We start from the raw sequence: 22,724 nt of genomic DNA, 5'->3' as shown, positions 1-22,724 counted from the left end.
ATTTTCCAGTCCCTGGTTTTTGCTAAATTGATCTTGGCTCCAGCCCACTCGGCTTCGGAGCCGATCCCTCCTTTGATGCATTCGATTCCTCCTCCAACCTCCTCGGAGGCGTTGGAGTCGGTGATGATGGAGTGGAGCAGAGTTGTCCAGTCGGAGCCGGACCCCCTTCGGAGCTCCTCTGCTCCGACTATCATTCCTACCCTGTCCTCTGTGTTAGGGTTTGGTACTGGGACTTCCTCGGCCGGGGCCGAGGGGAACACTTTGGAGCTGGTAGCTTCGGTCCCTAGTCTTCCCCTCGGAGCGTTGGCCGCAGGGATTCCTGGTGCTGTCGTGGTCTCTCAGCCGGTGTCCTCCGCAGAGTCCGGAGGTCCCACCTTTGAGGCCATGAGGAGTGCGCTGGCCATGTCCTTGCCTGCTCAGCAAGACTCTACCTCACCGTCCCTAGACTTGGGTACTGGTGCCTCTGGTGCGCTTCATTCCCATGACAGTGGGACCCCAGGGCCTGAGGATACCCCCTTGGGGGGTTCCCTTCTTCCCGGAGGTCCTTCTGAATCCACTTCTGATGAACCTCCTAGGAAGAAATTGTGCGAGAGGAAGCACGTTGACTCCCAGGATGGGTCCATTACATCAGATACTGACCTCGATGATGCGGAGGGGTCCCCAAAATCGTCCTCGGATGATGTCTCCTTCTCTGATATCCTCAAGATCCTTAGACAGAGAGGGGATTGGCAAGCCAAAACCCCTTCCGCTGAGGAGTCAGTCTTCCTCAAGGCCTTTGGGGCCAAGCCCTCCGCCTCCTGGGTGTCTCCACCCTTCGATGAATTACTGGACTTAATTTCTCGAAGGGTGTGGGAACACCCTGATACTGTGGAACCACTGCCCGCCAGGCCAAACAAGTTTCTTTCAGCCCCTCCCCAGAAGGAATTTCTGACCAAGGGAGTTGCAGTAGATGCGATGGTGGTGGCATCTGCCACTCAGCAGGACGTGGCAGAGGCCTCAACGTCTATTCATCCTCCTAATAAGGATTCCAGGAGCATGGATAGGTACGGAAAGCGTACCCTTTCTTCAGCGACCTTTACTCTGCGGTCGCTGAATTATCTGTGTCATTTTACCAGGCTCAAAAGAGACCTCCTCAAGGAGTTAGGCGAGTCTCTCATGGGTAATCTTCCTGAGGCGTTAGCCCAAACTGTTGGCGCCCAGATGACTACTCTTTCATCGATAGTCAACTCGTCCATGAGACTCATATCGTATGCGGCCGAGGGGGCGAGTAGAGCAGCGAGAACGGGTGTAGCCCTGAGAAGGCAAGCCTGGTTACGCTTGTGTCCCCTTGCGGAGGCCTTTAAGACTTCCTTTGCTGATGCCCCCTTTGATGGGTCTTCTCTGTTTGGACCCAAGGTGAAGGACACACTAACTCGGTGCGAGCAGGAGGGCAAGACCTTGACTGCCGTAGGAGCCCGTTTTTCCGCTCCCTCTAGGCCTTATCCCAAGGCCCAGAGAGGAGGGAAAATGTGGTTCAGGAAAACTCAATGGTTTTTCCCTACTCCGCCGAGTGATTCCCCCTCTAGAGGCAGGGGGGGGGGATTCAGGAAGACGCCGCCCTAGAGGCGGCAGAGGCCCCCGCAACTCTGGAGACCGCGATTCCTTTCGTGGTTCTTCCTACCCTCACTGTCCCTGAGACGTGGCCCGACTGTGCATCTCCGGAGCCAGTCGGGGGTCGTTTTGCGGAGCACTCTCAGGCTTGGGAATCTATCACCAAGGATCAGTGGGTGCTCCAGATTATAACCGGAGGCTATCTCATCCCTTTTTTCAAGCCCCCTCTTCCCATCAGAAAAATCCCAGACGTGCCACCCAGTCAGCAGGATCAAGCAGCCGTAGAAATTTCAAAGCTGCTAAACAAAGGAGTCGTCCAGCCTGTCCCCGCCAACCAAATCTTATCAGGAACTTACTCAAGATTATTTTTGGTGCCAAAGAAGACAGGGGACTTGAGGCCCATTTTGGACCTAAGCTCATTGAATCGCTTTGTGAAAAAGTCCAAGTTCCGAATGGTCACCCTCCAGTCCATTCTCCTGTTATTGGAGAAGGACGTCTGGATGTGCTCCATAGACCTCAAGGACGCTTACTATCACATTTTGATACATCAAGAGTCCAGGAGTCATTTACGCTTCCGCCTGGGAGCCAGTCATTTCCAGTTCCGAGCACTGCCCTTTGGTCTCACCACAGCCCCCAGGGTGTTCACCAAGTGTCTGGCAGTGGTGACAGCTCACCTGAGAAGTCTAGGATTCCAAGTGTTTCCCTATCTAGACGACTGGCTCCTTACTGCCACCTCCAAGCATCTGCTAGTTCGTGCGGTTATGACCACAGTCAGTTTGGGTCATTCCCTGGGAATCACATTCAATTGGGAAAAATCTGTGCTGCAGCCATCTCAGCATATTACTTTTATAGGCGCAGAGTTAGACACAAGAAGCATGCGTGCCTTTTTGCCGGCAGAAAGGATTCAGGTCCTGCAATCTCAAGTTCAAACCCTGTTACTCAGATGGCGAGCTCCGGCCAGACAGATCCTACGGTTGCTGGGCACGATGGCCTCGACCATTCTTCTAGTTCCCTTAGCCAGGCTGCACATGCGGGTGCTGCAGTGGTTGCTATCAGTTCAATGGTCATTTCAGGAGCTTCCCTTGGACCATTTGGTCATGGTTATGGAGAGTTGCCATCGGGACCTCCGTTGGTGGCTACATCGGTCCAACTTGGACCAGGGGCGACCCTTTGCCCTTCAGCCCCCTGTTGCCATGGTGACCACAGACGCCTCCCAGATAGGGTGGGGGGGGGGCATTATCTGGACAGGTCTGTCCAAGGCACATGGCAGGCTTACGAAGCGCACTTACATATCAATATCCTGGAAATGAGAGCATTGCTTTTGGAGCTGCAAGCACTACACCTTGCTCTTCCCCGGGGTACTATTGCGATTCTATCCGACAACATGTCAGTAATTTGGCACATAAACAAGCAAGGCGGAACCAGGTCCTACCCCCCTTTGCAGGAAAGCCATGAGAGTATGGCAATGGGCGATTGCTACCCAGCACTTCCTAGTAGCAACGCACATTCCGGGGAAATCCAGTGAGATTGCAGACAGGCTGAGCAGGACTATCCTGTTGCCCCACGAGTGGTCCCTCAACGACAGAGTGGCTGCAAGGATCTTTGCCAGATGGGGCCTCCCTTGTTGCGACTTATTCGCCAGCCCCCACAATGTGAAATGCAGAGAGTTCTTCACTCTGACTCCCTCTCAGGGGCAGATTCCCAGAGATGCCTTAGCTCACAATTGGCCCCCCGGTCTTCTTTATGCCTTCCCTCCGGTCCCCCTTCTCCCGAGGGTGATACAGAAGGCTATTTACGTGGGGTGCGACATGATTCTGATTGCACCGCACTGGCCTCGTCAGGTTTGGTTCCCCTTCCTTCGGAAGTATGCGGTGGAAGGTCCATGGTTTCTGGATCCGGTACCGGACCTCTTGACTCATCAGTCGGGACAGTCTCATCCGTCCCTCAGGTCCTTGAGGCTGGCTGCATGGTTACTCCACTTCCAACCTTAGTCAGAGATAATTCTCTTTCTCCAGAAGTGATGCACATTTTGTCCTCTTCTCACAAGCTGTCCACTATCAAACTGTATTCCAGCAAATGGAAGAGGTTTGCCTTTTGGGCTCAGCAATGGGGTATTGATCCTCTTACTGCCCCAGTGCAGCAGGTTTTAGAATTCCTGGCTTCCTTGTTTCATTTGGGCTCTTCAGTTTCCACAGTTAAAGTGCAGCTAGCCGCTATATCTAATTTTCATGTTTCTTTCGAACCGTCCTTGATGGCAAACAGGCTTTGCAAGTCTTTCCTTAAGGGAGCGTGGCTCCTTAGGCCCCCAATAGCTTACCCCATGCCCCCTTGGGACCTGAATATGGTTCTGGCTTCTTTAACGGCCTGTCCATTTGAACCAGCAGCTTCTTGTGATATCAAATTTTTGTCTTGGAAGACCGCCTTTTTGGTGGCGATAACCTCTGCCAAGCGGGTTTCAGAGCTTCAGGCTCTCTGTTCTAATCCTCCTTATTTGACCTTTCACAAAGACAGAGTATCCCTCAAACTAAACCCCTCCTTTTTGCCGAAGGTAGCATCTCCTTTATGCCTGCAACAAACCTTGGAGCTCCCAGTGTTTTTTCCCAAATTCTCCAATAGCGCAGAATATATTTTCCATCAGTTGGATGTTCACAGGCAACTGCGTTTTTATTTGAGTAGGACATCTCAGACACGAAAGTCAGATCAGCTGTTTGTGTCCTTTGTGGAGAATAGGTTGGGTCAACCGGTGGCCAAGGCCACCATAGCCAAATGGATTAAGGATTGCATCTCCTTCATTTATTCACAGTCAGGCAAAGAGCTACCTTTCCCAGTCAAGGCTCATTCTACCAGGGCAATGGCTACTTCTGTAGCATTCCACTCCAGATTATCCTTAGATGATATTTGTGCGGCTGCTACCTGGTCTTCTCCGCACACCTTCATTTCTCATTACAAGATAGATGTGGCTTCTCGAGGTAGAGCTTCCTTTGGTTCCACAGTTCTCAGGAGTGTTTTCCAATGAGCCACCCGGGGTTTAGGTGCTAGGGACGCTGTCCCATCAGTTATGAATGTAGGCGAGATAGGATCCCATTACATCTTTTAGTTATGTACTTAACCATAACTTCGGATGTATGGGATCCATCTCGCCTACATTCATACGTACCCGCCCTCCTTCCCCCTTCCTTTGGATTTAGAGGAAATGATGCTCCTTGCTGGTATTCTTCTTGAAGAACTTTAGTTATGCAGAGTGGCTGGTATGTTTCTGGTCTGCATGTGCATATGAGAGCGAACAAACAAGATCTGGGGAAGCAGACGTGGTGCATTCTGGGATAAGGGGGTAGCCCAGCCAATAAGAGACTTCGTGCTAGTATATAGTGGCCGAGTCGGAGCCGATGTATCGGCTCCGAACCCATCAGTTATGAATGTAGGCGAGATGGATCCCATACATCCGAAGTTATGGTAAGTACATAACTAAAAGTTTTCTAGCAACAACCTCTTCATTGGTTTCAGATCTCTTTAATGTGCAATTATTCAGATGACTTTTACTTCTGCAGAGATACTGCATATTGATTGATATTGGTGGATTGTATGACAGAAGTTTGAGTGGCCCTTTATGATTGAAATGTTCTGAATTGGGCAGGTTGTCATTATTGGTTCATATGATTTGTTTCATTGCTTAAAGGAAAAATGTTCAAAACTGTAAATTTAAAACACACTCTAACAAGTGGTGCTGTATTATACAAGGGATATAATTAAATTATTATATAGTATAATTAATACAATCAGGAAGGTGAGTCAAAGAATTTTTGCCTGGTTCTAAAAATGTGTGCAAGGAGCCTATGATTTGAAAACAGCCCAAAGGTAAACTTACCCTGCCACTGGCCAGATGCATTTTCTTTGAATGTGGGTTTCAATGCTGTTTCAGTGAATGTGGGTTTCAAATGTAGAGAAGTTTTAATGCTAAGTCTGTTTCATTGTAAGACTATTGCTTTGTTTAGGTTTAGTAAATGTCTGTCAGTGTTTGTGCTGTAAAATTTGAAATAAAAGTTGTAAATGAAATCCAAATATCTGTTATCATTGTAAAAGTAAAGCATAAAACAGTATGCACACTGAGAGATTTGAACAGTGTATGTGACAAATGGGGAGAAATATCCAAGTAATGGGACACTGGAATGGCTGCGGGGGGGGCGAGGAGGTGGGGCTGTGTGAGCGGGGTTCTGGGTTTGCACCACCCTGCAAAAAATCCTGCGGGCTCTCTTGGTATCTGGTAGCATAATCTACTACCAGTAGGATATACTTTTTCCCTGTGGAACTTGGGGTACTCCTAGGCCCCACAATATCCATAGCGACTCTCTGAAATGGCTCCTCAATCACAGACAAAGGCATCAAAGGAGCTTACACCTTGTCTCCTGCCTTGCCTACCTTTTGGCACTACTGACAGGTCCTGCAGTACCCTGTTACATCTCTGGAAATCCCAGGCCAATAAAGGTTCTGCATAACATGATTCTTTGTATGTTTTATGGCCATATCACCTGCAAACGGAATATCATGGGCTATGGTTAGAAATGCCAGATGTTAGAATCTGAGCAGTATGAACTACTGTATTCTCCCACCCTCCAGCCCTCACTCAGGGGTCCTCTATCTATACAGTAACCCTTAGTCCCAGTATACAGATTCCCCTTTCCCTTGATAGTCAGGTGCCTCACTGGCTACCTCCCTCAGGCCTTGCAATGTAGGGTCTGAGAGCTGAGCTGTCTCAACTCTTTCTTTGTAACCCTTCCCAGCTCCACTTCCACAAGAAGTCTGGCATCCTCTGACAGCGGTGCCTCACTATCAGCCTGGGTACTACTACTCACCTCTGCCCTTGCAGTCACTCTGTTCAAGGGATCATCAGTACTCACAAGCAGCTGTGGCTCACCTTCATTGTCACTGCTACAGGGTAGTTTCCTCCCTGAAGTAACCACCTGGCAGATAGGTTCAGTACTAACTTTACCCCTTTCTCACCCTCCAAAGGGCCCATCTTAATACTGGAAGAATGCAAAGCCCCTGTAATCACGGATGAACAAGTAAAGACTGCACTCTCCAAAGCCAAGAACACAGCATCTATGGGACCAGATAACATCCCAGGCCGCGTACTGCATGAACTACAGAACAAACTGGCACTCCACCTAAGTACCATGTACAATTATAGCCTCACCTCAGGCTATGTGCCTACTGAATGGTGCACAGTGACAGTTATCCCACTCTACAAAGGGGGTGCACCCATGGACCCCGGAAACTACCACCCCATTAGCCTGACAAGCTCAGTCTGCTAGGCCATGGAACGTATCATTTTGGAGCTTATAAACAGACATAGGTAACCTCCAAACCCTGGACCCCACTCAGTTTGGGTTTGTAAAAGGTAAATCATGTCTACTAAACCTGATCGACTTCTTTGAAGCAGTTATTAAAGCCGTAGACTAGGGCAAGGTAGTGCACATAGCCTATCTTGACCTCGCCAAGGCTTTTGATACCATCCCCTACTCTGGAATATATGTGAATGTTGGGAGGGTGGCCTAATGGTTAAGGTGCTTGCCTTACAAGCACAAGGTGTAGGATTTGAGCCTCACAAGGGATAATTGGCTAGGCTTAAAATGGCCCACAAAGGCAGTTAGCCTAGTACTAATCTATGAACCTATGAATTATAGATAAACACACTAAACTGGGCATAAATCCCTATGTCACAAGATGGGTGGCCAACTGGCTTACTAACAGAACCCACACAGTAAATGAAGCTGACTCCAAGTCCAACTTCAGACCAGTGACGAGTGGAGTACCACAGGGTACCATCCTGGGTCCTCTCCTGTTCGGCATCTACTTCTCTGAAGTGCAGGCCAACACTGAAGGTCTTTGGCTAACAAAGTTTGCAGATGACTGCAAACTGGGAGCCATAACAGAATTACCTAATGATGTAGACATTCTACTAAAGGGCCTCACAGAGACAGATGCTTGGTGTCAAAGTCAAGGCCTTAAGCTGAATGCCAGGAAGTGCATTGTCATCCCCTTTGGGAAAAACTCGGTACCCATGAACTACCACATAGGCGGTAGCTCACTAAACACTGAAAGTGTAATAAAAGACCTCGGGACACAGGTGGACGGTAGTCTCTCCTTTGATAACCATATCGCCACAATAGTCAGGAAGGCCTTCTACGTGGCACACCTCATCACAAAATGGTTCTACTCTAGAAAAAAGGAGGTCATTGTTCCTCTCTACTCATCCCTCATCAGACCCATTATAGAGTACAATGCCCCGTTTGGCATGTATCTCACAAGACACCTACAATAATTGGAAAGGCTACAGAAGTACCTCACTAAAAGGATTACTGGCCTCAAACAGATGTCATATACAGACAGTCTCAAAAAACTTAAGCTTTACTGCTTCACATATCGCCTACTCAGAGGTGATCTCTGCCTAACATACAAAGCTATGTCAAACTCAGAGCTGTTGGACTTGCTACACGTAAAGAAATCCCAGTCTGTCCAAAATACATGCTCCAGAGACCTAAACCTTGTCACACAATAAATAGAACATGCTGGAGGGATAGATTTCTGTCCCAGAGACTTCCCATACTCTGGAACAAACTACCCATTCATGTCAAACAAAGCTCCTCATTGGCCATCTTTAAGAAAAAATCTTGACGACTGGATGGGAAATAGAAAATTCACCCCGGGGATCACTTCTGCAGTATTGCTTGACAGGGGCACAGGAAAATAATTTTCTTGGGTGGCAAAAGCCAGGGAACCTTTTTGGCTAGGCTTATATAGGCCCCAGGGCTGATAGCCTAGTACCTGCCTCTGAACCTCACCAGTCCTGGCTGCAAGTGTGCCATCTCTCTGGGTCTCTCCCAGGCTACCAGACCCACATGCTTGTCTCCAAGCCTGACTGCATTTCACTGCTTGTACACCAGGTATTGCATTAGCAGAATCATTCCCTATCAGAACATCTGCAAGGATATCCTCAAACACACCTACTTGCTGGCTTTTTTTTCCACCTTCCCAGCCAAGGTGAACCCTAGCCAAAGGTATTTGGAATGGGGTCCCTCCTAAAGCTCTGACTGAAGAGACTGCCCAAGCAAGGAGTGCTCATCTGTAACCATTGCAGGCTTCACAATGATTAGGTCAGAGGCTGTGTCTCTCAGAGCAATGGCCTCTTTCCCATTTACTAAGACACCCTCTTGTGATAGTTTGGTACCCTTGTTGTCTCAAGACAACTTATTCCTGGCATTTTCTCATTCCCACTTACTATCTCTCCCACCTTTTGTTCCCCACCTTGCCTTTGTGGACATCTGTATGCTACATGGCCCCACTGGTTGCATTTAAAACACTTAACCCTTGGTCCTGGGTGTGTACCTGCACTAGTGGCTTCTTCTACTACTGGTAGAATGTTAGGGCAGTCTAGGCTGCCCACCATGGTTTCTCTTAGACCTGTGAGCAGCACTGGTATCCTTTCCTGTGCAGTGATGCCTTGCTTGCTAGATATAGGTTTCCCTTCTTCCCCAACTCATCTGCAGTATTGCATTTTCTATCTGCTAACCAGATTCTCATGTCCTCAGGCAAAGTGCTATGGGCATGGTTCTTCACCAAAAGGTCTGCCAGCCCTTCAAATGTGGTGACTTGACATCCACTCACCAACATAGAAAATAAGTGCTTAGCTCAGCAACATATTCACAAACACTTTTATCTGCCTTGCGACTATGCTCATGAAACTTTTTTCCTGCAATCTTCTAGTGTTAACATATTCTAAAAGACAGTTTTTTACTGAAATATAATTTAAATAGTCAGTATCAGATAGTTTTGAAATTGCAGTTGCAGCTTTACCATGGAGTAAGGGGTCAGGAACTGTATCAGAGCCCTTGGTCAACATTATACTGTTTACATACCCTCGCAAACATATGAATGAAACTGTTATCCAAATGTTAGTCTGACCAAACAAGGCTATTGGAGTGGCTTGTACAATGTCACCAAATACATATGCAAGTACTCTCAGAGCTTAAATAAGTCTCACAAATAGCCACAAAGATTTAAATATATTTAATAATAATAAATAAAAGAACAAGACAATACTCAGTAGATGAATACAGTAACTTCAGAGTTCAAAATCACAGGGAATATTTTAAAACAACATTGCAGGACAGTCTTGGATAAGTACAGGAAACATCTAAACTAGTTTTTACTATATTCCGCCCTGAATCTTACTTACAGACAAGTGCAGATGATGATGATGAATTGATGTTCTTGCCAAGTCCAAGACAAAAAATCAGTATCAAATATTACTGCTGGGTCAGCTTGGATGACATCACTCTTCGCTACCTGATTTCAGTTCCCAGGCTAAATAGAAACTTAGAATTTAACACCTCTGTGTGAGAAATATATATCTCTCAGAACTGTGCAGGTGCTAGGAAGTCATAAAGCAATAAAACCCTTTATACATTTTAAATGTAGTAACTACCTCTCTCCAAGACAATAGAAAAGACTTCTAGATCTAGACATCCTGTCTCCTTGCTGCAGTGTAACTAACTTTTATAGCACATTGTAAAGCACTTAATTTCAACTTATTTTCTTAAAGTTTTGTAAGTTAATCTTCTGTGTTCCAGCTGGGTATGCTGTGGTTGTATTCTTGAAGTTCAGTACATAACATTCAGTTCTGTATAAACGTAGAATTATTTACAAAATTCCAGATAGCTAGGCTGGCAGTGTTGCATTTCTCCCCTCCCCCCGAAAACTCAAGTTCGTTTTTCAAGTGACCCTTGAGAAAAGTTGCTTAAGAGGGTTGACTATCTGGGAATACCTTACCCAGTTCCCTGTCTTGACAGCCCATCTGCACTGGCATTGCTAAACCCCACTGCAGTGCTGCACTGTCATATATGCTTGCAACCCTAGGCTCCACCTTAGTAACTTGGCATTTTTCTGGCTGGCACGTGACACTCGTATGTGAAACTGTAGTGGCTACGAGGAATTTGTTCCCATTCCCTGTCTTGAGTGCCAATCTGTGCTGGCATTGCTAACCCCACTACAGTGCTGCACTGTCATATCATATGCTTGCAATCCTAGCCTCCACCTTAGTGGCTTGGCATTTTGCTAGCTGGATCGTGACACCCATATGTGAAACTGTGGTGGCTGTGAGGAATTTATTCCTATTCAGTGTCCATCCTTAACCCTACTTAAGCATAAGCTTGATCAATGGATAGGAAATTAGAAATTCACCCCGGGCTGGCCCCCATGTCTCTGATAGACAGTGGCAGTCAATAATGCCCATATTAACATATCTGCCCATATAACCTCTAAAAACTTCCTAACATACCCCCTCCTAATAACCACCTATGATGCACAGGGACTCAATTAGGTTGGGTTGCACTTCTAGGCTTGTAAAGGCCCTGGTGACTATCAGACTAGTATAGACATAGGAACCTATTGTGCATTTTGCAGAGAATTCAGAGATGTTTAATGACATCAGGCACAAGATAGCACTTATTTGAAATTCTTGGCAATGGTTTATTATTTATTATAGTATTAAATTAAAAATGTCTGTCGGTCTAGTAATATACAGTTCAGACTGTGAATCTTTAAACAAGACAAGTCTTCACTACTGTGGCTCATTGTAATCAAGCTTTTTTTTTTCCTTTTAAGTCATCGGGAGTGGAAATTTCCCTGAGACCCAGGATCTGCAATCAACTCATGGAAAATACCAGGATTCTGAATGTGACACAATTCTTCCAGATAAGATGTCAGTCTCGAGACAAGATGATACAGTGCAGTCTGAAACCAGAACTGATAACCGTAAGGAAAGTAATGAGAGGTTTATCAAAACAACTGAACAAGAAATGCATCTGCAAACTGAAGCAGGGGAAATACCATGCCGTTGGCTTAATCACAGCAACAATGTAACATTTTGTAGTAACAACTTAACTGATCAAGTAAGGCACAGATGGAAAAAGCAGAAGATCTTGGCACCAAATGAGCAAGTGTTCAACGGAAATAAACTGCATAAATGTGCCACAAATGACAAGGGTTTTACTGACCAACAATATGGAGGAGTAAGCAAGGTTGTGCCTACTGGGCATCAGCCTTTTAAATGCAAAGTGTGTGACAAAAGTTTTGCAGAGAAGTGTAATATGAAAAAACATCAGTTTCTGCACAAGAAAAAACTATACAAATATTCCACATACCACAAGGACTCGATCCCTAATGATTTGGCAGTGCTTCGGACTATCGGAAATAGACAGAAAACATATAAATGTGTCAAACGTGGCAAGAGTTTTACAGAAAAGGCTAGCATGGTAAAACATCACAATATTCAGAGTTTGATCTCTCAAGATATGAAAAAACCTAAATACCTTGAAGAAATTAAACAAAGGGAGCAACCCTATAAATGTACTACATGTGATGAAAGTTTTAGATACAAAGTCATTATGTTAAATCACCAGGGAATTCACAGAGGGCAAAAGCCATATAAATGTGGTATGTGTAACAAGAGCTTTAGTAAACAAAGCAACATGATATGTCATCAAAGTACTCACATGGAGCAGAAACCATATCCATGCACAATCTGTGGCAAAAGCTTTGTGCAGAAGAGTCACTTGGTGACTCACCAGAGAATCCACAGTGGGAAGAAACCATACAAATGCCCAGAGTGTGATGAGGATTTTTACTACAAAAGGACTGCAGTAAGCCATCAGAGCAAACACACTGGTGAAAAACCCTATAAATGCACCATGTGTGATACGGGTTTTAGTGACAAAATCACCATGCTGCGTCACCAGAGCCTCCACAGTGGGCAGAAACCATATCAATGCACCATGTGTGACAAGAGGTTTGGATACAAAAGTAGCATGGTAGCACATCAGAGGGTCCATACTGGACAGACTCCATATAAATGCCCAGTGTGTGACAAGAGTTTTACACAAAGGAATCAAATGTCAACACATATCTATAGCCATGGTGGGCAAAAACCCTATGAATGCACAGTGTGTGACATAAGTTTTACAGAGAGGAATCAGATGACAGCACATATGTATAGCCATGGTGGGCAAAAACCCTATAAATGCACAGTGTGTGACAAGAGTTTTACACGGAGGACTCGCATGATAACACATATGTATATCCATGGTGGGCAAAAACCCTATAAATGCACAGTGTGTGACAAGAGTTTTACACAGAGGAATGACATGGAAAGACATATGTATATCCATGGTGGGCAAAAACCCTATAAATGTACAGTGTGTGACAAGAGTTTTACACAAAGGTGTCAAATGACAGGACATATGTATAACCATGGTGGGCAAAAACCCTATAAATGCACAGTGTGTGACAAGAGTTTTATACAGTGGAGTCAAATGACAAGACATATATATACCCATGGTGGGCAAAACCCTATAAATGCACAGTGTGCGACAAGGGTTTTACACAAAGGAGTCAAATGACAAGACATATGTATATCCATGGTGGGCAAAAACGCTATAAATGCACAGTGTGTGACAAGAGTTTTATACAAAGGAGTCAGATGTCAACACACATGTATATCCATGGTGGGCAAAAACCCTATAAATGCACAGTGTGTAACAAGAGTTTTACACGGAGGATTCACATGACAACACATATGTATATCCATGGTGGGCAAAAACCCTATAAATGCCCAGTGTGTGACAAGAGTTTTACACAGAGGAGTCACGTGACAAGACATATGTATATCCATGGTGGGCAAAAACCCTATAAATGCACAGTGTGTGACAAGAGTTTTACACAGATGAGTCACGTGACAAGACATATGTATATCCATGGTGGGCAAAAACCCTATAAATGCACAGTGTGTGACAAGAGTTTTGCACAAAAGAGTCATATGTCAACACACATGCATATCCATAAGAAACCCTATAAATGCCCAGTTTGTGACAGAAGTTTTACACAAAGCAGTCAAATGACAAGACATATGTATAGCCATAGTGGGCAAAAACCCTATAAATGCACAGTGTGTGAAAAGAGTTTTGCACGGAGAAATCGTATGACAACACATATGTATATCCATGGTGGGGAAAAACCCTATAAATGCTCAGTGTGTGACAAAGGTTTTATACTGAAAAGTCGAATGATAAGTCATCAGTATATACATAATGAGCAGGCACCCTATAAATGTGCCACATATGACAAAAGTTTTACAGATAAAAGAAGCCTGGCAGTGCATCAAAGTATCCACAGTCAGTAGTATACATGCACCAAGTGTGGCAAAGGTTTTATAAGAAATAAGCCTGATAGTGCATCAAAGCATCTACAGTGGTATATGTCATATAAAAGAACTTGAGCAAGCGCGATTGTATAAATATTTGGGAAATGATGAACGATCAATAATAAAATATAAACAAATGTGAATAAAACTCAGTAAAGAATATTTTAGAAGGTTTAAATTAATCCTGAAAACAGCATTTACATCTAGGAACAAGATCCAAGCCATAAATCAATTTGTTCTTCCTGTCCTAACTTATAGTTTTGGAGTGATTGACTGGCCCCAAAAAGTTGCTGGATAGATTGGACGTTAAAAAAAAAAAGAAGGATGTTTCATGCTCATCAAACGATTTGTAAAAATCAGTGTATACCAAGATTATATATATTCCTCGTTCTGAAGGAGGGATGGGCTTCCATGAAACTGATTACATGTATAGATCTGCAATCATGGGACTCCACACATATCTACTGACCCACACATATCTACTGACCTCACAAGATCCAAATGTAGTGCAAGTTTTGAAACATGAGGAGAATAAATCTAAGATGATATCTCTGCTTAATTTAGCAGAAGCATATCGACATCAAGCAGGAATGGAAATCAAACCAGAAGTGGATAAAAACCAGGCAGCAACTGAATGTGCTAAAAAACAAAAGAAAGAATATAAGGTGAAGGAGCAGATGAGAAGGCAAGAAATGTGGAACAAAGACATAAATATATTTGCAAGTAAAGAAAACTTCTGGAAGAGCCTGATGTTGATCAAGAACAAATGCAGGAATGGTTAAGGAGAGGCAAATTTACATCGAGAAATGAAAGGTTAATGTTGGCAGCCCAAGATAGTGGGTTAAATACACACTGGTTTGCAAAGTACATCGAACATGTGGGAGAAACAGACATATGTAGGTTTTGTAAAACTGAATTGGAAACAGTCACACACACATTGTTGGTTGCGCCGCACTAATGGCAGAGGGACTGTATACTGAAAGGCATAATAATGTGGCGAGACAGTTACACTGGAGATTGTATAAACATGGTATCAAAGTGGCTGAAAAACACTGAAAACACGAGCCCCAAAGAATCAGGATCATAGAATCATAGAAAGTGATGAAAGTTTATATCACATGGGACCACCCAATACTGACAGTTCAAAAGATAGATGCTGAAAATCTGATATAGTGGTCCAAGAAAAGAAGACAAAGTAACAATGATAATTGAAATCACCACACGACGCAAAGTCATAAAATATCTTGAGCTGCAGGCAGAAACGAGAGCCATGTGGAAGAAAGATACTTAGTTCCAATAGTAGTAGGAGCAGCTGGTCTTATAAAAAAGAATTTACAATTGTATTTAGATATGTTACCAATTCATGTAACACCTTTAGAATTGCAGGAGTCGGCATTACTGGGCACATTGCGGGTGCTGCGAAGAGCACTACTGGCTAATATCAAAGATTGAAACAATACTAATTTAATGAACTTTAATCATACTTTGACTTAGGAAGGGGGTCCATTCCCGTCATGGTAGTAGAAACCCAGATGATTTGGAGAAATTAAAAACTGCAAAAACCCTGTAAATGCAGTGTGTGACAAGAATTTTACACAAAGGAGTCAAATGTCAACACATATGCATATCCATGGTGGGCAAAAACCCTGTAAATGCCCAGTGTGAGACAGGAGTTTTACACGAAGCAGTCAAATGACAAGACATATGTATATCCATGGTGGGCAAAAACCCTATAAATGCACAGTGCGTGGCAAGAGTTTTGCGCAAAGGAGTCAAATGACATCTTATATGTACATCCATGGTGGTTAAAAACCCTATAAATGGTCAGATTGTGTGACAAAGGTTTTATACTGAAAAGTCGAATAAGTCATCAGTTTATACATAATACAGTATATACCTTATAAATGTGTCACATATGACAAGAGCTTTACAGATAAGAGAAGCCTGGCAGTGCACTAAAGTATCCACAGTCAGTATTGTACATGCACCAAGTGGCAAAGATTTTATAAGAAATAAGTCTGATGGTGCATCAAAGCATCTACAGTGGTGCATGTCATATAAAAAAACTTGAGCAAGCAGGAGTGTATAAATATTTGGGAACTGATGAAGGATCAACAATAAAATATAAACAAATGTGAATAAAACTCAGTAAAGAATATTTTAGGAGGTTTAAATTAATACTAAAAACAGCACTGACATCTAGGAAAAAAGTCAAAGCTATAAACCAATTTGCTCTTCATGTGCTAACCTACAGTTTTGGAGTGATTGACTGGCCCCAAAAGGTGTTTTATAGTTTGGACAGGAAAACAAGAAGTTTGCTTCATGCTCATCAGATGATTTATACAAATCATTGCATACCAAGACTATATATTCCCCGTTCTAGGTATGGGCCCTTCGAAATTGATTACATGTATTGATCTGGGATACTGGGACTGCATATATATCTTCTGACCTCACAAGACCCAAATGTAGTGAAATTCTGAAATGTGAGGAGAGCAAATCTAAGATAACTTCCCTGCTTAGTTTAGCTGAAGCATATTGGCATCAAGCGGGAATTTAAATGAAATCAGAAGTAGATAAAAATCAGGTGGCAACTGAATGTGCCAAAGACAAAAGAAAGAATATAAGTTGAAGGATAAGATAAGGCAAGAAATGTGGAAAATGCATAAATATAGTTGCAAGTATAGGAAACTTTTGGAACAAACTTATGTTGAGCAGGATCAGATGAAGAAATGGTAAAGGAGAGGTGAATTTAAACCAAAATATGAAAACTTAATATTGGTGGCACAATTGGTTTACAAAGTCCATTGAACATTTGGGAGAAACAGACAAATGTAGATTTTGTAAAACAGAATTGGAAACAATTGCACACCTTATTGCTGGCTGTGATATACTGATGGCAGAAGTACTGTATACTGAAAGGCATAGTAATGTGGCAAGACTGTTGCACTGATGACTGTGCAAACATAATATTGAAGTAGCTGAATAGCACTAGAAACATGAGCCACAAAACATCACAGAAAGTTATGAAGTTTATATCACATGGGATCATTAAATACCAAGAGTTTGAAAGATAGATGCAAGAACACCAGATATATTAGTCCATGAAAAGAAGACAAATGTAGCAGTGAGCAATGAAATTGCTTCACCAGGTTACTGTAGTTTCTTATGTACAGAGAGACACAAAGTCATAAAGTACCATGATTTGCAGGCAGAAACGAGGGTAATGTGGAAGAAAGATACCCAGACAGTTCCAGTAGTAGTAGGAGCAATGGGTCTTATAAAAAATTATTTACAATCATACTTGGGTATGGTACCAGTACATGTAACTTCCATACGAATTGCAGAGGGAGTCAATACTGGGCACATTGTGGGTATTGCGAAGAGCACTTCTGACTGACAAAGATTGAAACAACACTAATTTCATGAACTTTAATCACACTTTGACTTACGAATGGGGTCTATTCCCACCATCCTATTACTATTAGACACCCAAAAGACTTGGAGAAATTAAAAAAAGGGAAGGGTATAAAAAAACACGGGAAAGAAAAATGTGTCTGGTACATTGCAATATTTATGCAAAGGAGAAAATCAAACTAATCAGTACAAAAATGAGCTCCAAAGATATTTGAACAGAAATGCAGACGAAGGCATCTGGAAATGGAAAGTTTCACAAAACAAAAAATAATATCACAGGGGGGATGTAAAAAACAGGATTAGTAAGGTAAACATTAAACAAATAGAAAGTGAAGTAACAAACTATTGTGAAGTGAAGGGTTTAGTGTGGAGACTTCAACACAGGTAGTGCCGTAACATGATGAAACAATGGGTTATCTGATTAAGGAGCAGCATGGGGATTGGGAGAAGAATTACCAAATGGTGATGCTCTGAAGTCTTCTGTAGGACACCTATGTAAAAGTCCAGTTCAAGCTGCACAGCAAGGGAAAGAGTGGGATACAGTGCAACTCTGACACAGGTAATGTTACAGCATGATGGGCCAACGAGTCCCCTTATGGAGGAGTATCAGATGGAGCAAGGTGTATCTGAAGAGGCTATGGCACAGGATGGTAATCTGGAATCTTCTTTGGAAAACTCACAGGAAATAGCAAAGAAGCTGTTCTAAGTCCAGACCAAAGTGATATAAAGACCTGCTTAATCTAATAGGGATGGAAGGATATATTATGATATGAGACTGAACTAGATTAAAGACCCAAAATGTCTGAAAACTAGTAAAACGGATGAACTACAGCAAGGGAAACTCATGATATAAATAAATAGTCTGTACTATTGTACAGCTAAACTAGTAACAGATAAAGTGTTACTGCAGCAATGTAGAGTAACAAAGGAAAGGAAGGAAGGGACTAAATAGATTGTCACCATGGAAACCTGTGGATAGAGCAGACTATAAAGCAACTGAAACAAGAAGTATCATTGTTAGAAGAATGCAGAAATGGGAAGAGATCAACAAAAACCCTTAGAAAGACACGTGGTAAAAGCAATACAAAGTATCAAAACAAACTAGAATTTATCATATATTATTTCCACTAATAAAATATATGAGCACAAGCAGAAACATTTAGAAGGTATGCAGATAAATATAAAGGCAACGCACACAATAAATTCATTGGTGACACAAAAAGGTTTTATAGAAAACTAGGAAACAAAGCAAAAGGAATAGAAACACCATCAAGAAAGAAGAAATGGACACCCTTTGAAGAAATTTTTATGAAGATCGTGTTGAACTTAACAAAGATGCTGAATGGATAGAAAAATTAAAAGAAACAGAAAGGTACTGTAATGTAAAAGGTATGAGTGGACTGAATAGCCAGAGAGGTGCTCTAATGTAAGAGATGTGAATTAGACTGAGGTAACAGCCAGAGAGGTGCTGTAATGTAAAACATGTGAATTAGAGTGGAGTAATAGGCAGAGAGGTGCTCTAAGGTAAAAGATGTGAAGTAAAATGAAGTAACAGCCAAAGACATTGAGACAAAAATTAAGAAAAATTCCTAACTGTAAACCCTCAGGCTGAGAAGCAGTACCTAACATCTGCCTAAAGGTAATAACATTTTTGCACAAATATTTAGCCTTGAGTAAGAATTACTTGTATGTGCATCCTGGACGTTAACCTTTTAACTACAGGAAAAACCTTAAGAGTGAACCTGCAACCCATCCTGAGAATTATAGACCAATAACATGCCTTCTGACAATGTGCATATTAAATAGTGGAAATGATGCAGACAGACTTTATAGTCATTTAGAAAAAAAATGTCAAAAAAGAAAACTGTATGGACCAATTAATCATTTCTTGCTAGATAAAGCCATAACAAAGAGCTGGAAAAAGGGGAAAGTATGGAATGCATAGATTACAAAAAAAAATTATAGCTTCCCCTATTTATGGTTAAAGGAATGCTTACACATTTGTAAAATATACCCTACACTAATCAGCTACAGTACAGTAACAAATCACTTTGAGCCATGACTAATGACAACTTATTATCCCAGGGATAAAAATTCAAAGGGGGATATTCCATGGTGATTCTTTGCCACCACAACTGTTTGCCTTGTCATTAACCCATTAAGATATTTACTTAACAGTTTTAGGGTATGATTACAGTTTGACTACCAGAAACCAACCTTGTTTAAAAGACTTGTCTATTTTATGTGGATGACTTAAGCTGGATTAGTTCAACAAATGAGCTGAAACACAACTACAATGAAGTAAAGCTTTCTCAGATTATATAAGAATGACATTGGTCTTGATAAATGTGCAAATGTGACATTTAAAAAAAGGAAAGCTGCAGCAGTGACAATATATTAACCTTGGACAGGAATATGATGCAAAGGAACTTGAGCAGCAGGCGGGTCAGCAATAAAACATGAACAAATGAGAATAAAGCTTAGTAAGGAAGACTGAAACTAATATTGAAAACTGCCCTGACACTAGGAGTAAAGTCCAAGCTATCTTCCAACTTACAGTTTTGGAGTGATTGATTAGCCCCAGAAAGATTGGAAAAAATAACAAAAAAAACAAAAATGTTTCATGCTTATCAAATGATATATAAAAATCAGTGTATACCCAGACTGTACATTGGTCACTCTGAAGGGGGTGTAGGCCTCCTCAATATATATATATATATATATATATATATATATATATATATATATAGAGAGAGAGAGAGAGAGATACACACACACACATATATATATATATATATATATATATATATATATATATATATATATATATATATATATATATATAATTTTGCAGTTGTGGGAATGCATGCTTATCTCCTGACTTCTTCAGATCCAAACATAGTGAGGGCTTTAAAATGTTAGGAAAAGAAGTCTAGAATGACATCTTTGCTTCATTTAGCTAAAGTATTTTGGTGTCAAGCCAGAATGGAAATCAGACCAGAAGTAGTCAAAAATCAGACAATAACTAAATGTGCCAATAAACAAAAGAAAAAAATTACAAGGAAAATAATCCCTAGATAAGGGAGAAAAAAAAAGGAAATTTCACAAATATAGTGGCAAATACAGACATCTGGAACAGCCTCAAGTTGACCAAGATTTGATACAGGAATGATTTAGGAGAAATGAATTGAAGCCAAAAGAGAAAAGGCTAATAAATACTACATACATGTTGTTTTACAGAGTCCACTGAACATGTGGGAGGAACAGAAATGGAATTGCATATCTTTTTGGTGGGTGTGTGATACACTCGTGGCAGAGGGCCTATATAATAAAAGTGTGGGAAGACTGTTGCGCTGGAGACTGTGCAAATAGTACAGTATAGAAGTAGCTAAGAAGCATTGGAAACATAAGCCACAAAGCACTGTAAAGATTGAAGTTTATATCACATGGGATCAACAGTTACCAATGGGAAAAAATATAGATGCAATAAAATAGCAGATAACAAAAGAAAAGCCCCAAGAATTAAGTGTTGCACAAGAAAATCAATTCTAGTCCAAAAGCAACAAGTGCAAACACAAACACGGCAACGTGGGTGTAATAAAATAAATAACTTTAATAAGAATAAGCACTTTCACGTCAGAAAAGGACACTTCATCAGATTACATTCAACAGCTTCAAAACACACTCTCTAAATACCTAATTAACTGTTTAAAACATCCAATGAAATCTCTTCTGTCATATCATCTGATCCAGCCTTAAAGAAAAATCATTGCAGCCACAATAAAACCTAATACAAAATAATAATCAGCATTATAATATGCATAATGGTGAACATTATAAAACACAATCACATCAAACAGAAACAAATATAATGTAAAAAACAGTTAAGAAATAAAGATAAGTGTATAAACTTAGTTCTGTGTGAAGGATCTTACTTGTTAAGGGGTCTATCTAAAAAGATACCCTGTAATTAAGGCCAGGCCATAGTGTCTATCCGCCTTTAGCCTAATGATCCATTTTGTTCCTACTCTTTCAGTAAAGATTTTTATGTTACCCAGATGGGGACTCCTATGGGTAAGTTCTAACACCATGAACCTAAACCTATGAGTAGTCCCTTCATTCAGTACATGTCTGTCTATAACATTAGTGTTGTCTTCCTTATTAATTGCATATATGTCTTCACGAATACATTCTCATAGACTACAATTCATCTTTCCAATATATAAAGCTGGACATCTAACACAATTAAATCTTTACTCCTACAATCAGCATAGAAGTGAAAAACATATTCCTTAGCTGTGGTTGGATGAACAAATGTATGTCCATCTCCTATGTATGAGCAAAAATTATATCTCCTACAAGGGTAGGTTCCTTTTCGTTGAGGCAATTGATTACAATTTCTATCAGTTTGATAACATAACAGCCTCTTAAGGGATTTATTGTTCTTGTAGGAGAAGCTTGGGGTTTCTCCTACTATTCCCCTCATTTGTTCATCAGTTAAAATTTGCCAATTCTTATTGATAATATTTTCACATTCAAATTATTCCTTGTATAGGGAATAACCACTCTATATTTATTATGTGATGCATTCATAAGTTCAGTTATTATAGTTGTGTCTATGTCTGAAACCTTATTCCTAAAGAAAGATCTTCCCTTTCCTCTATGATCAGCTCTTTCTTTAAGTCTATTAACAGAGCATTCTTTAGGTTTGTAACCTCTCTGCACTAAACTGGAATGAAGTCTGCCCAGTGCCATCACAAAATCATTATTACTAGTCAAATGGGAAATTCTTAGGCCTTGTCTTTCTTATAACATTCCTATGAATGTGAGGGGGATGCATACTATCCCTATAAAGGAGGTTATAGAAAAACATTATTAGTTAAAATCAGATCTAATAATGTACAATATAAAGTAATAGCAACTGTAGTCACATTAGACAGCAGATAAAAAATGTCTAATGAAATCAATCCCTTCATCGTGGTTTTCTATATGATGGGCAATGTTATTTGCAGAGTCAAGCGGTGACCCTGGGTATACCCTGTGCAAACTCGTAAGCCAACTTGGTTATGGCCCACTGGAAGACTACTTAAATCATGGCTGATTATTCCCTAGTTTGGTTTGTACCCTTCTATAGGAGGTTTGTCATTATATTTTTTGATATGGAAGGGTACTGAGCAACAATTCGTTTATTGCATTACATATCTGAATAATACTACTACACACTGTCTAAGGTTTATGGGTACATGATCAAAAGAGACTATTGACTTCCTAGATGTTAAGATCACTAGATGTATGGATGGGATTTTGACCAGTATTTATCAGAAGGAGTGTAAATGAAATAACCTCCTTTATAGGGATAGTATGCATCCCCCCACATTCATAGGAATGTTATAGAAGGACAAGGCCTAAGAATTTCCTGTTTTACAAGTAACAATAATGATTTTGATTGACCAGCTTGAATGTC

At 41.5% G+C, this 22,724-nt stretch overlaps 1 protein-coding gene across 1 annotated transcript in view; it reads left to right on the top strand.

Moving 5' to 3' along the window:
- The window catches only part of LOC122797941 (zinc finger protein 665-like), a 450,270-nt gene that overhangs the window by 408,286 nt on the left and 19,260 nt on the right, over window positions 1-22,724 (top strand). Inside the window, exon 4 of the mRNA XM_044066461.1 lies at window positions 11,251-12,433. Coding sequence (XP_043922396.1) covers window positions 11,251-12,433 — 1,183 coding nt within the window. The remainder of the gene's footprint in view (window positions 1-11,250; window positions 12,434-22,724) is intronic.

The sequence above is a fragment of the Protopterus annectens genome, chromosome 3.part1, assembly GCF_019279795.1.
Source record: "Protopterus annectens isolate FY-2018-M chromosome 3.part1, PAN1.0, whole genome shotgun sequence".
NCBI lineage: Eukaryota > Metazoa > Chordata > Ceratodontiformes > Protopteridae > Protopterus > Protopterus annectens.
The sequence above is the reverse complement of the archived record's forward strand: the minus strand, read 5'-3'. Positions and strand labels throughout refer to the sequence as shown.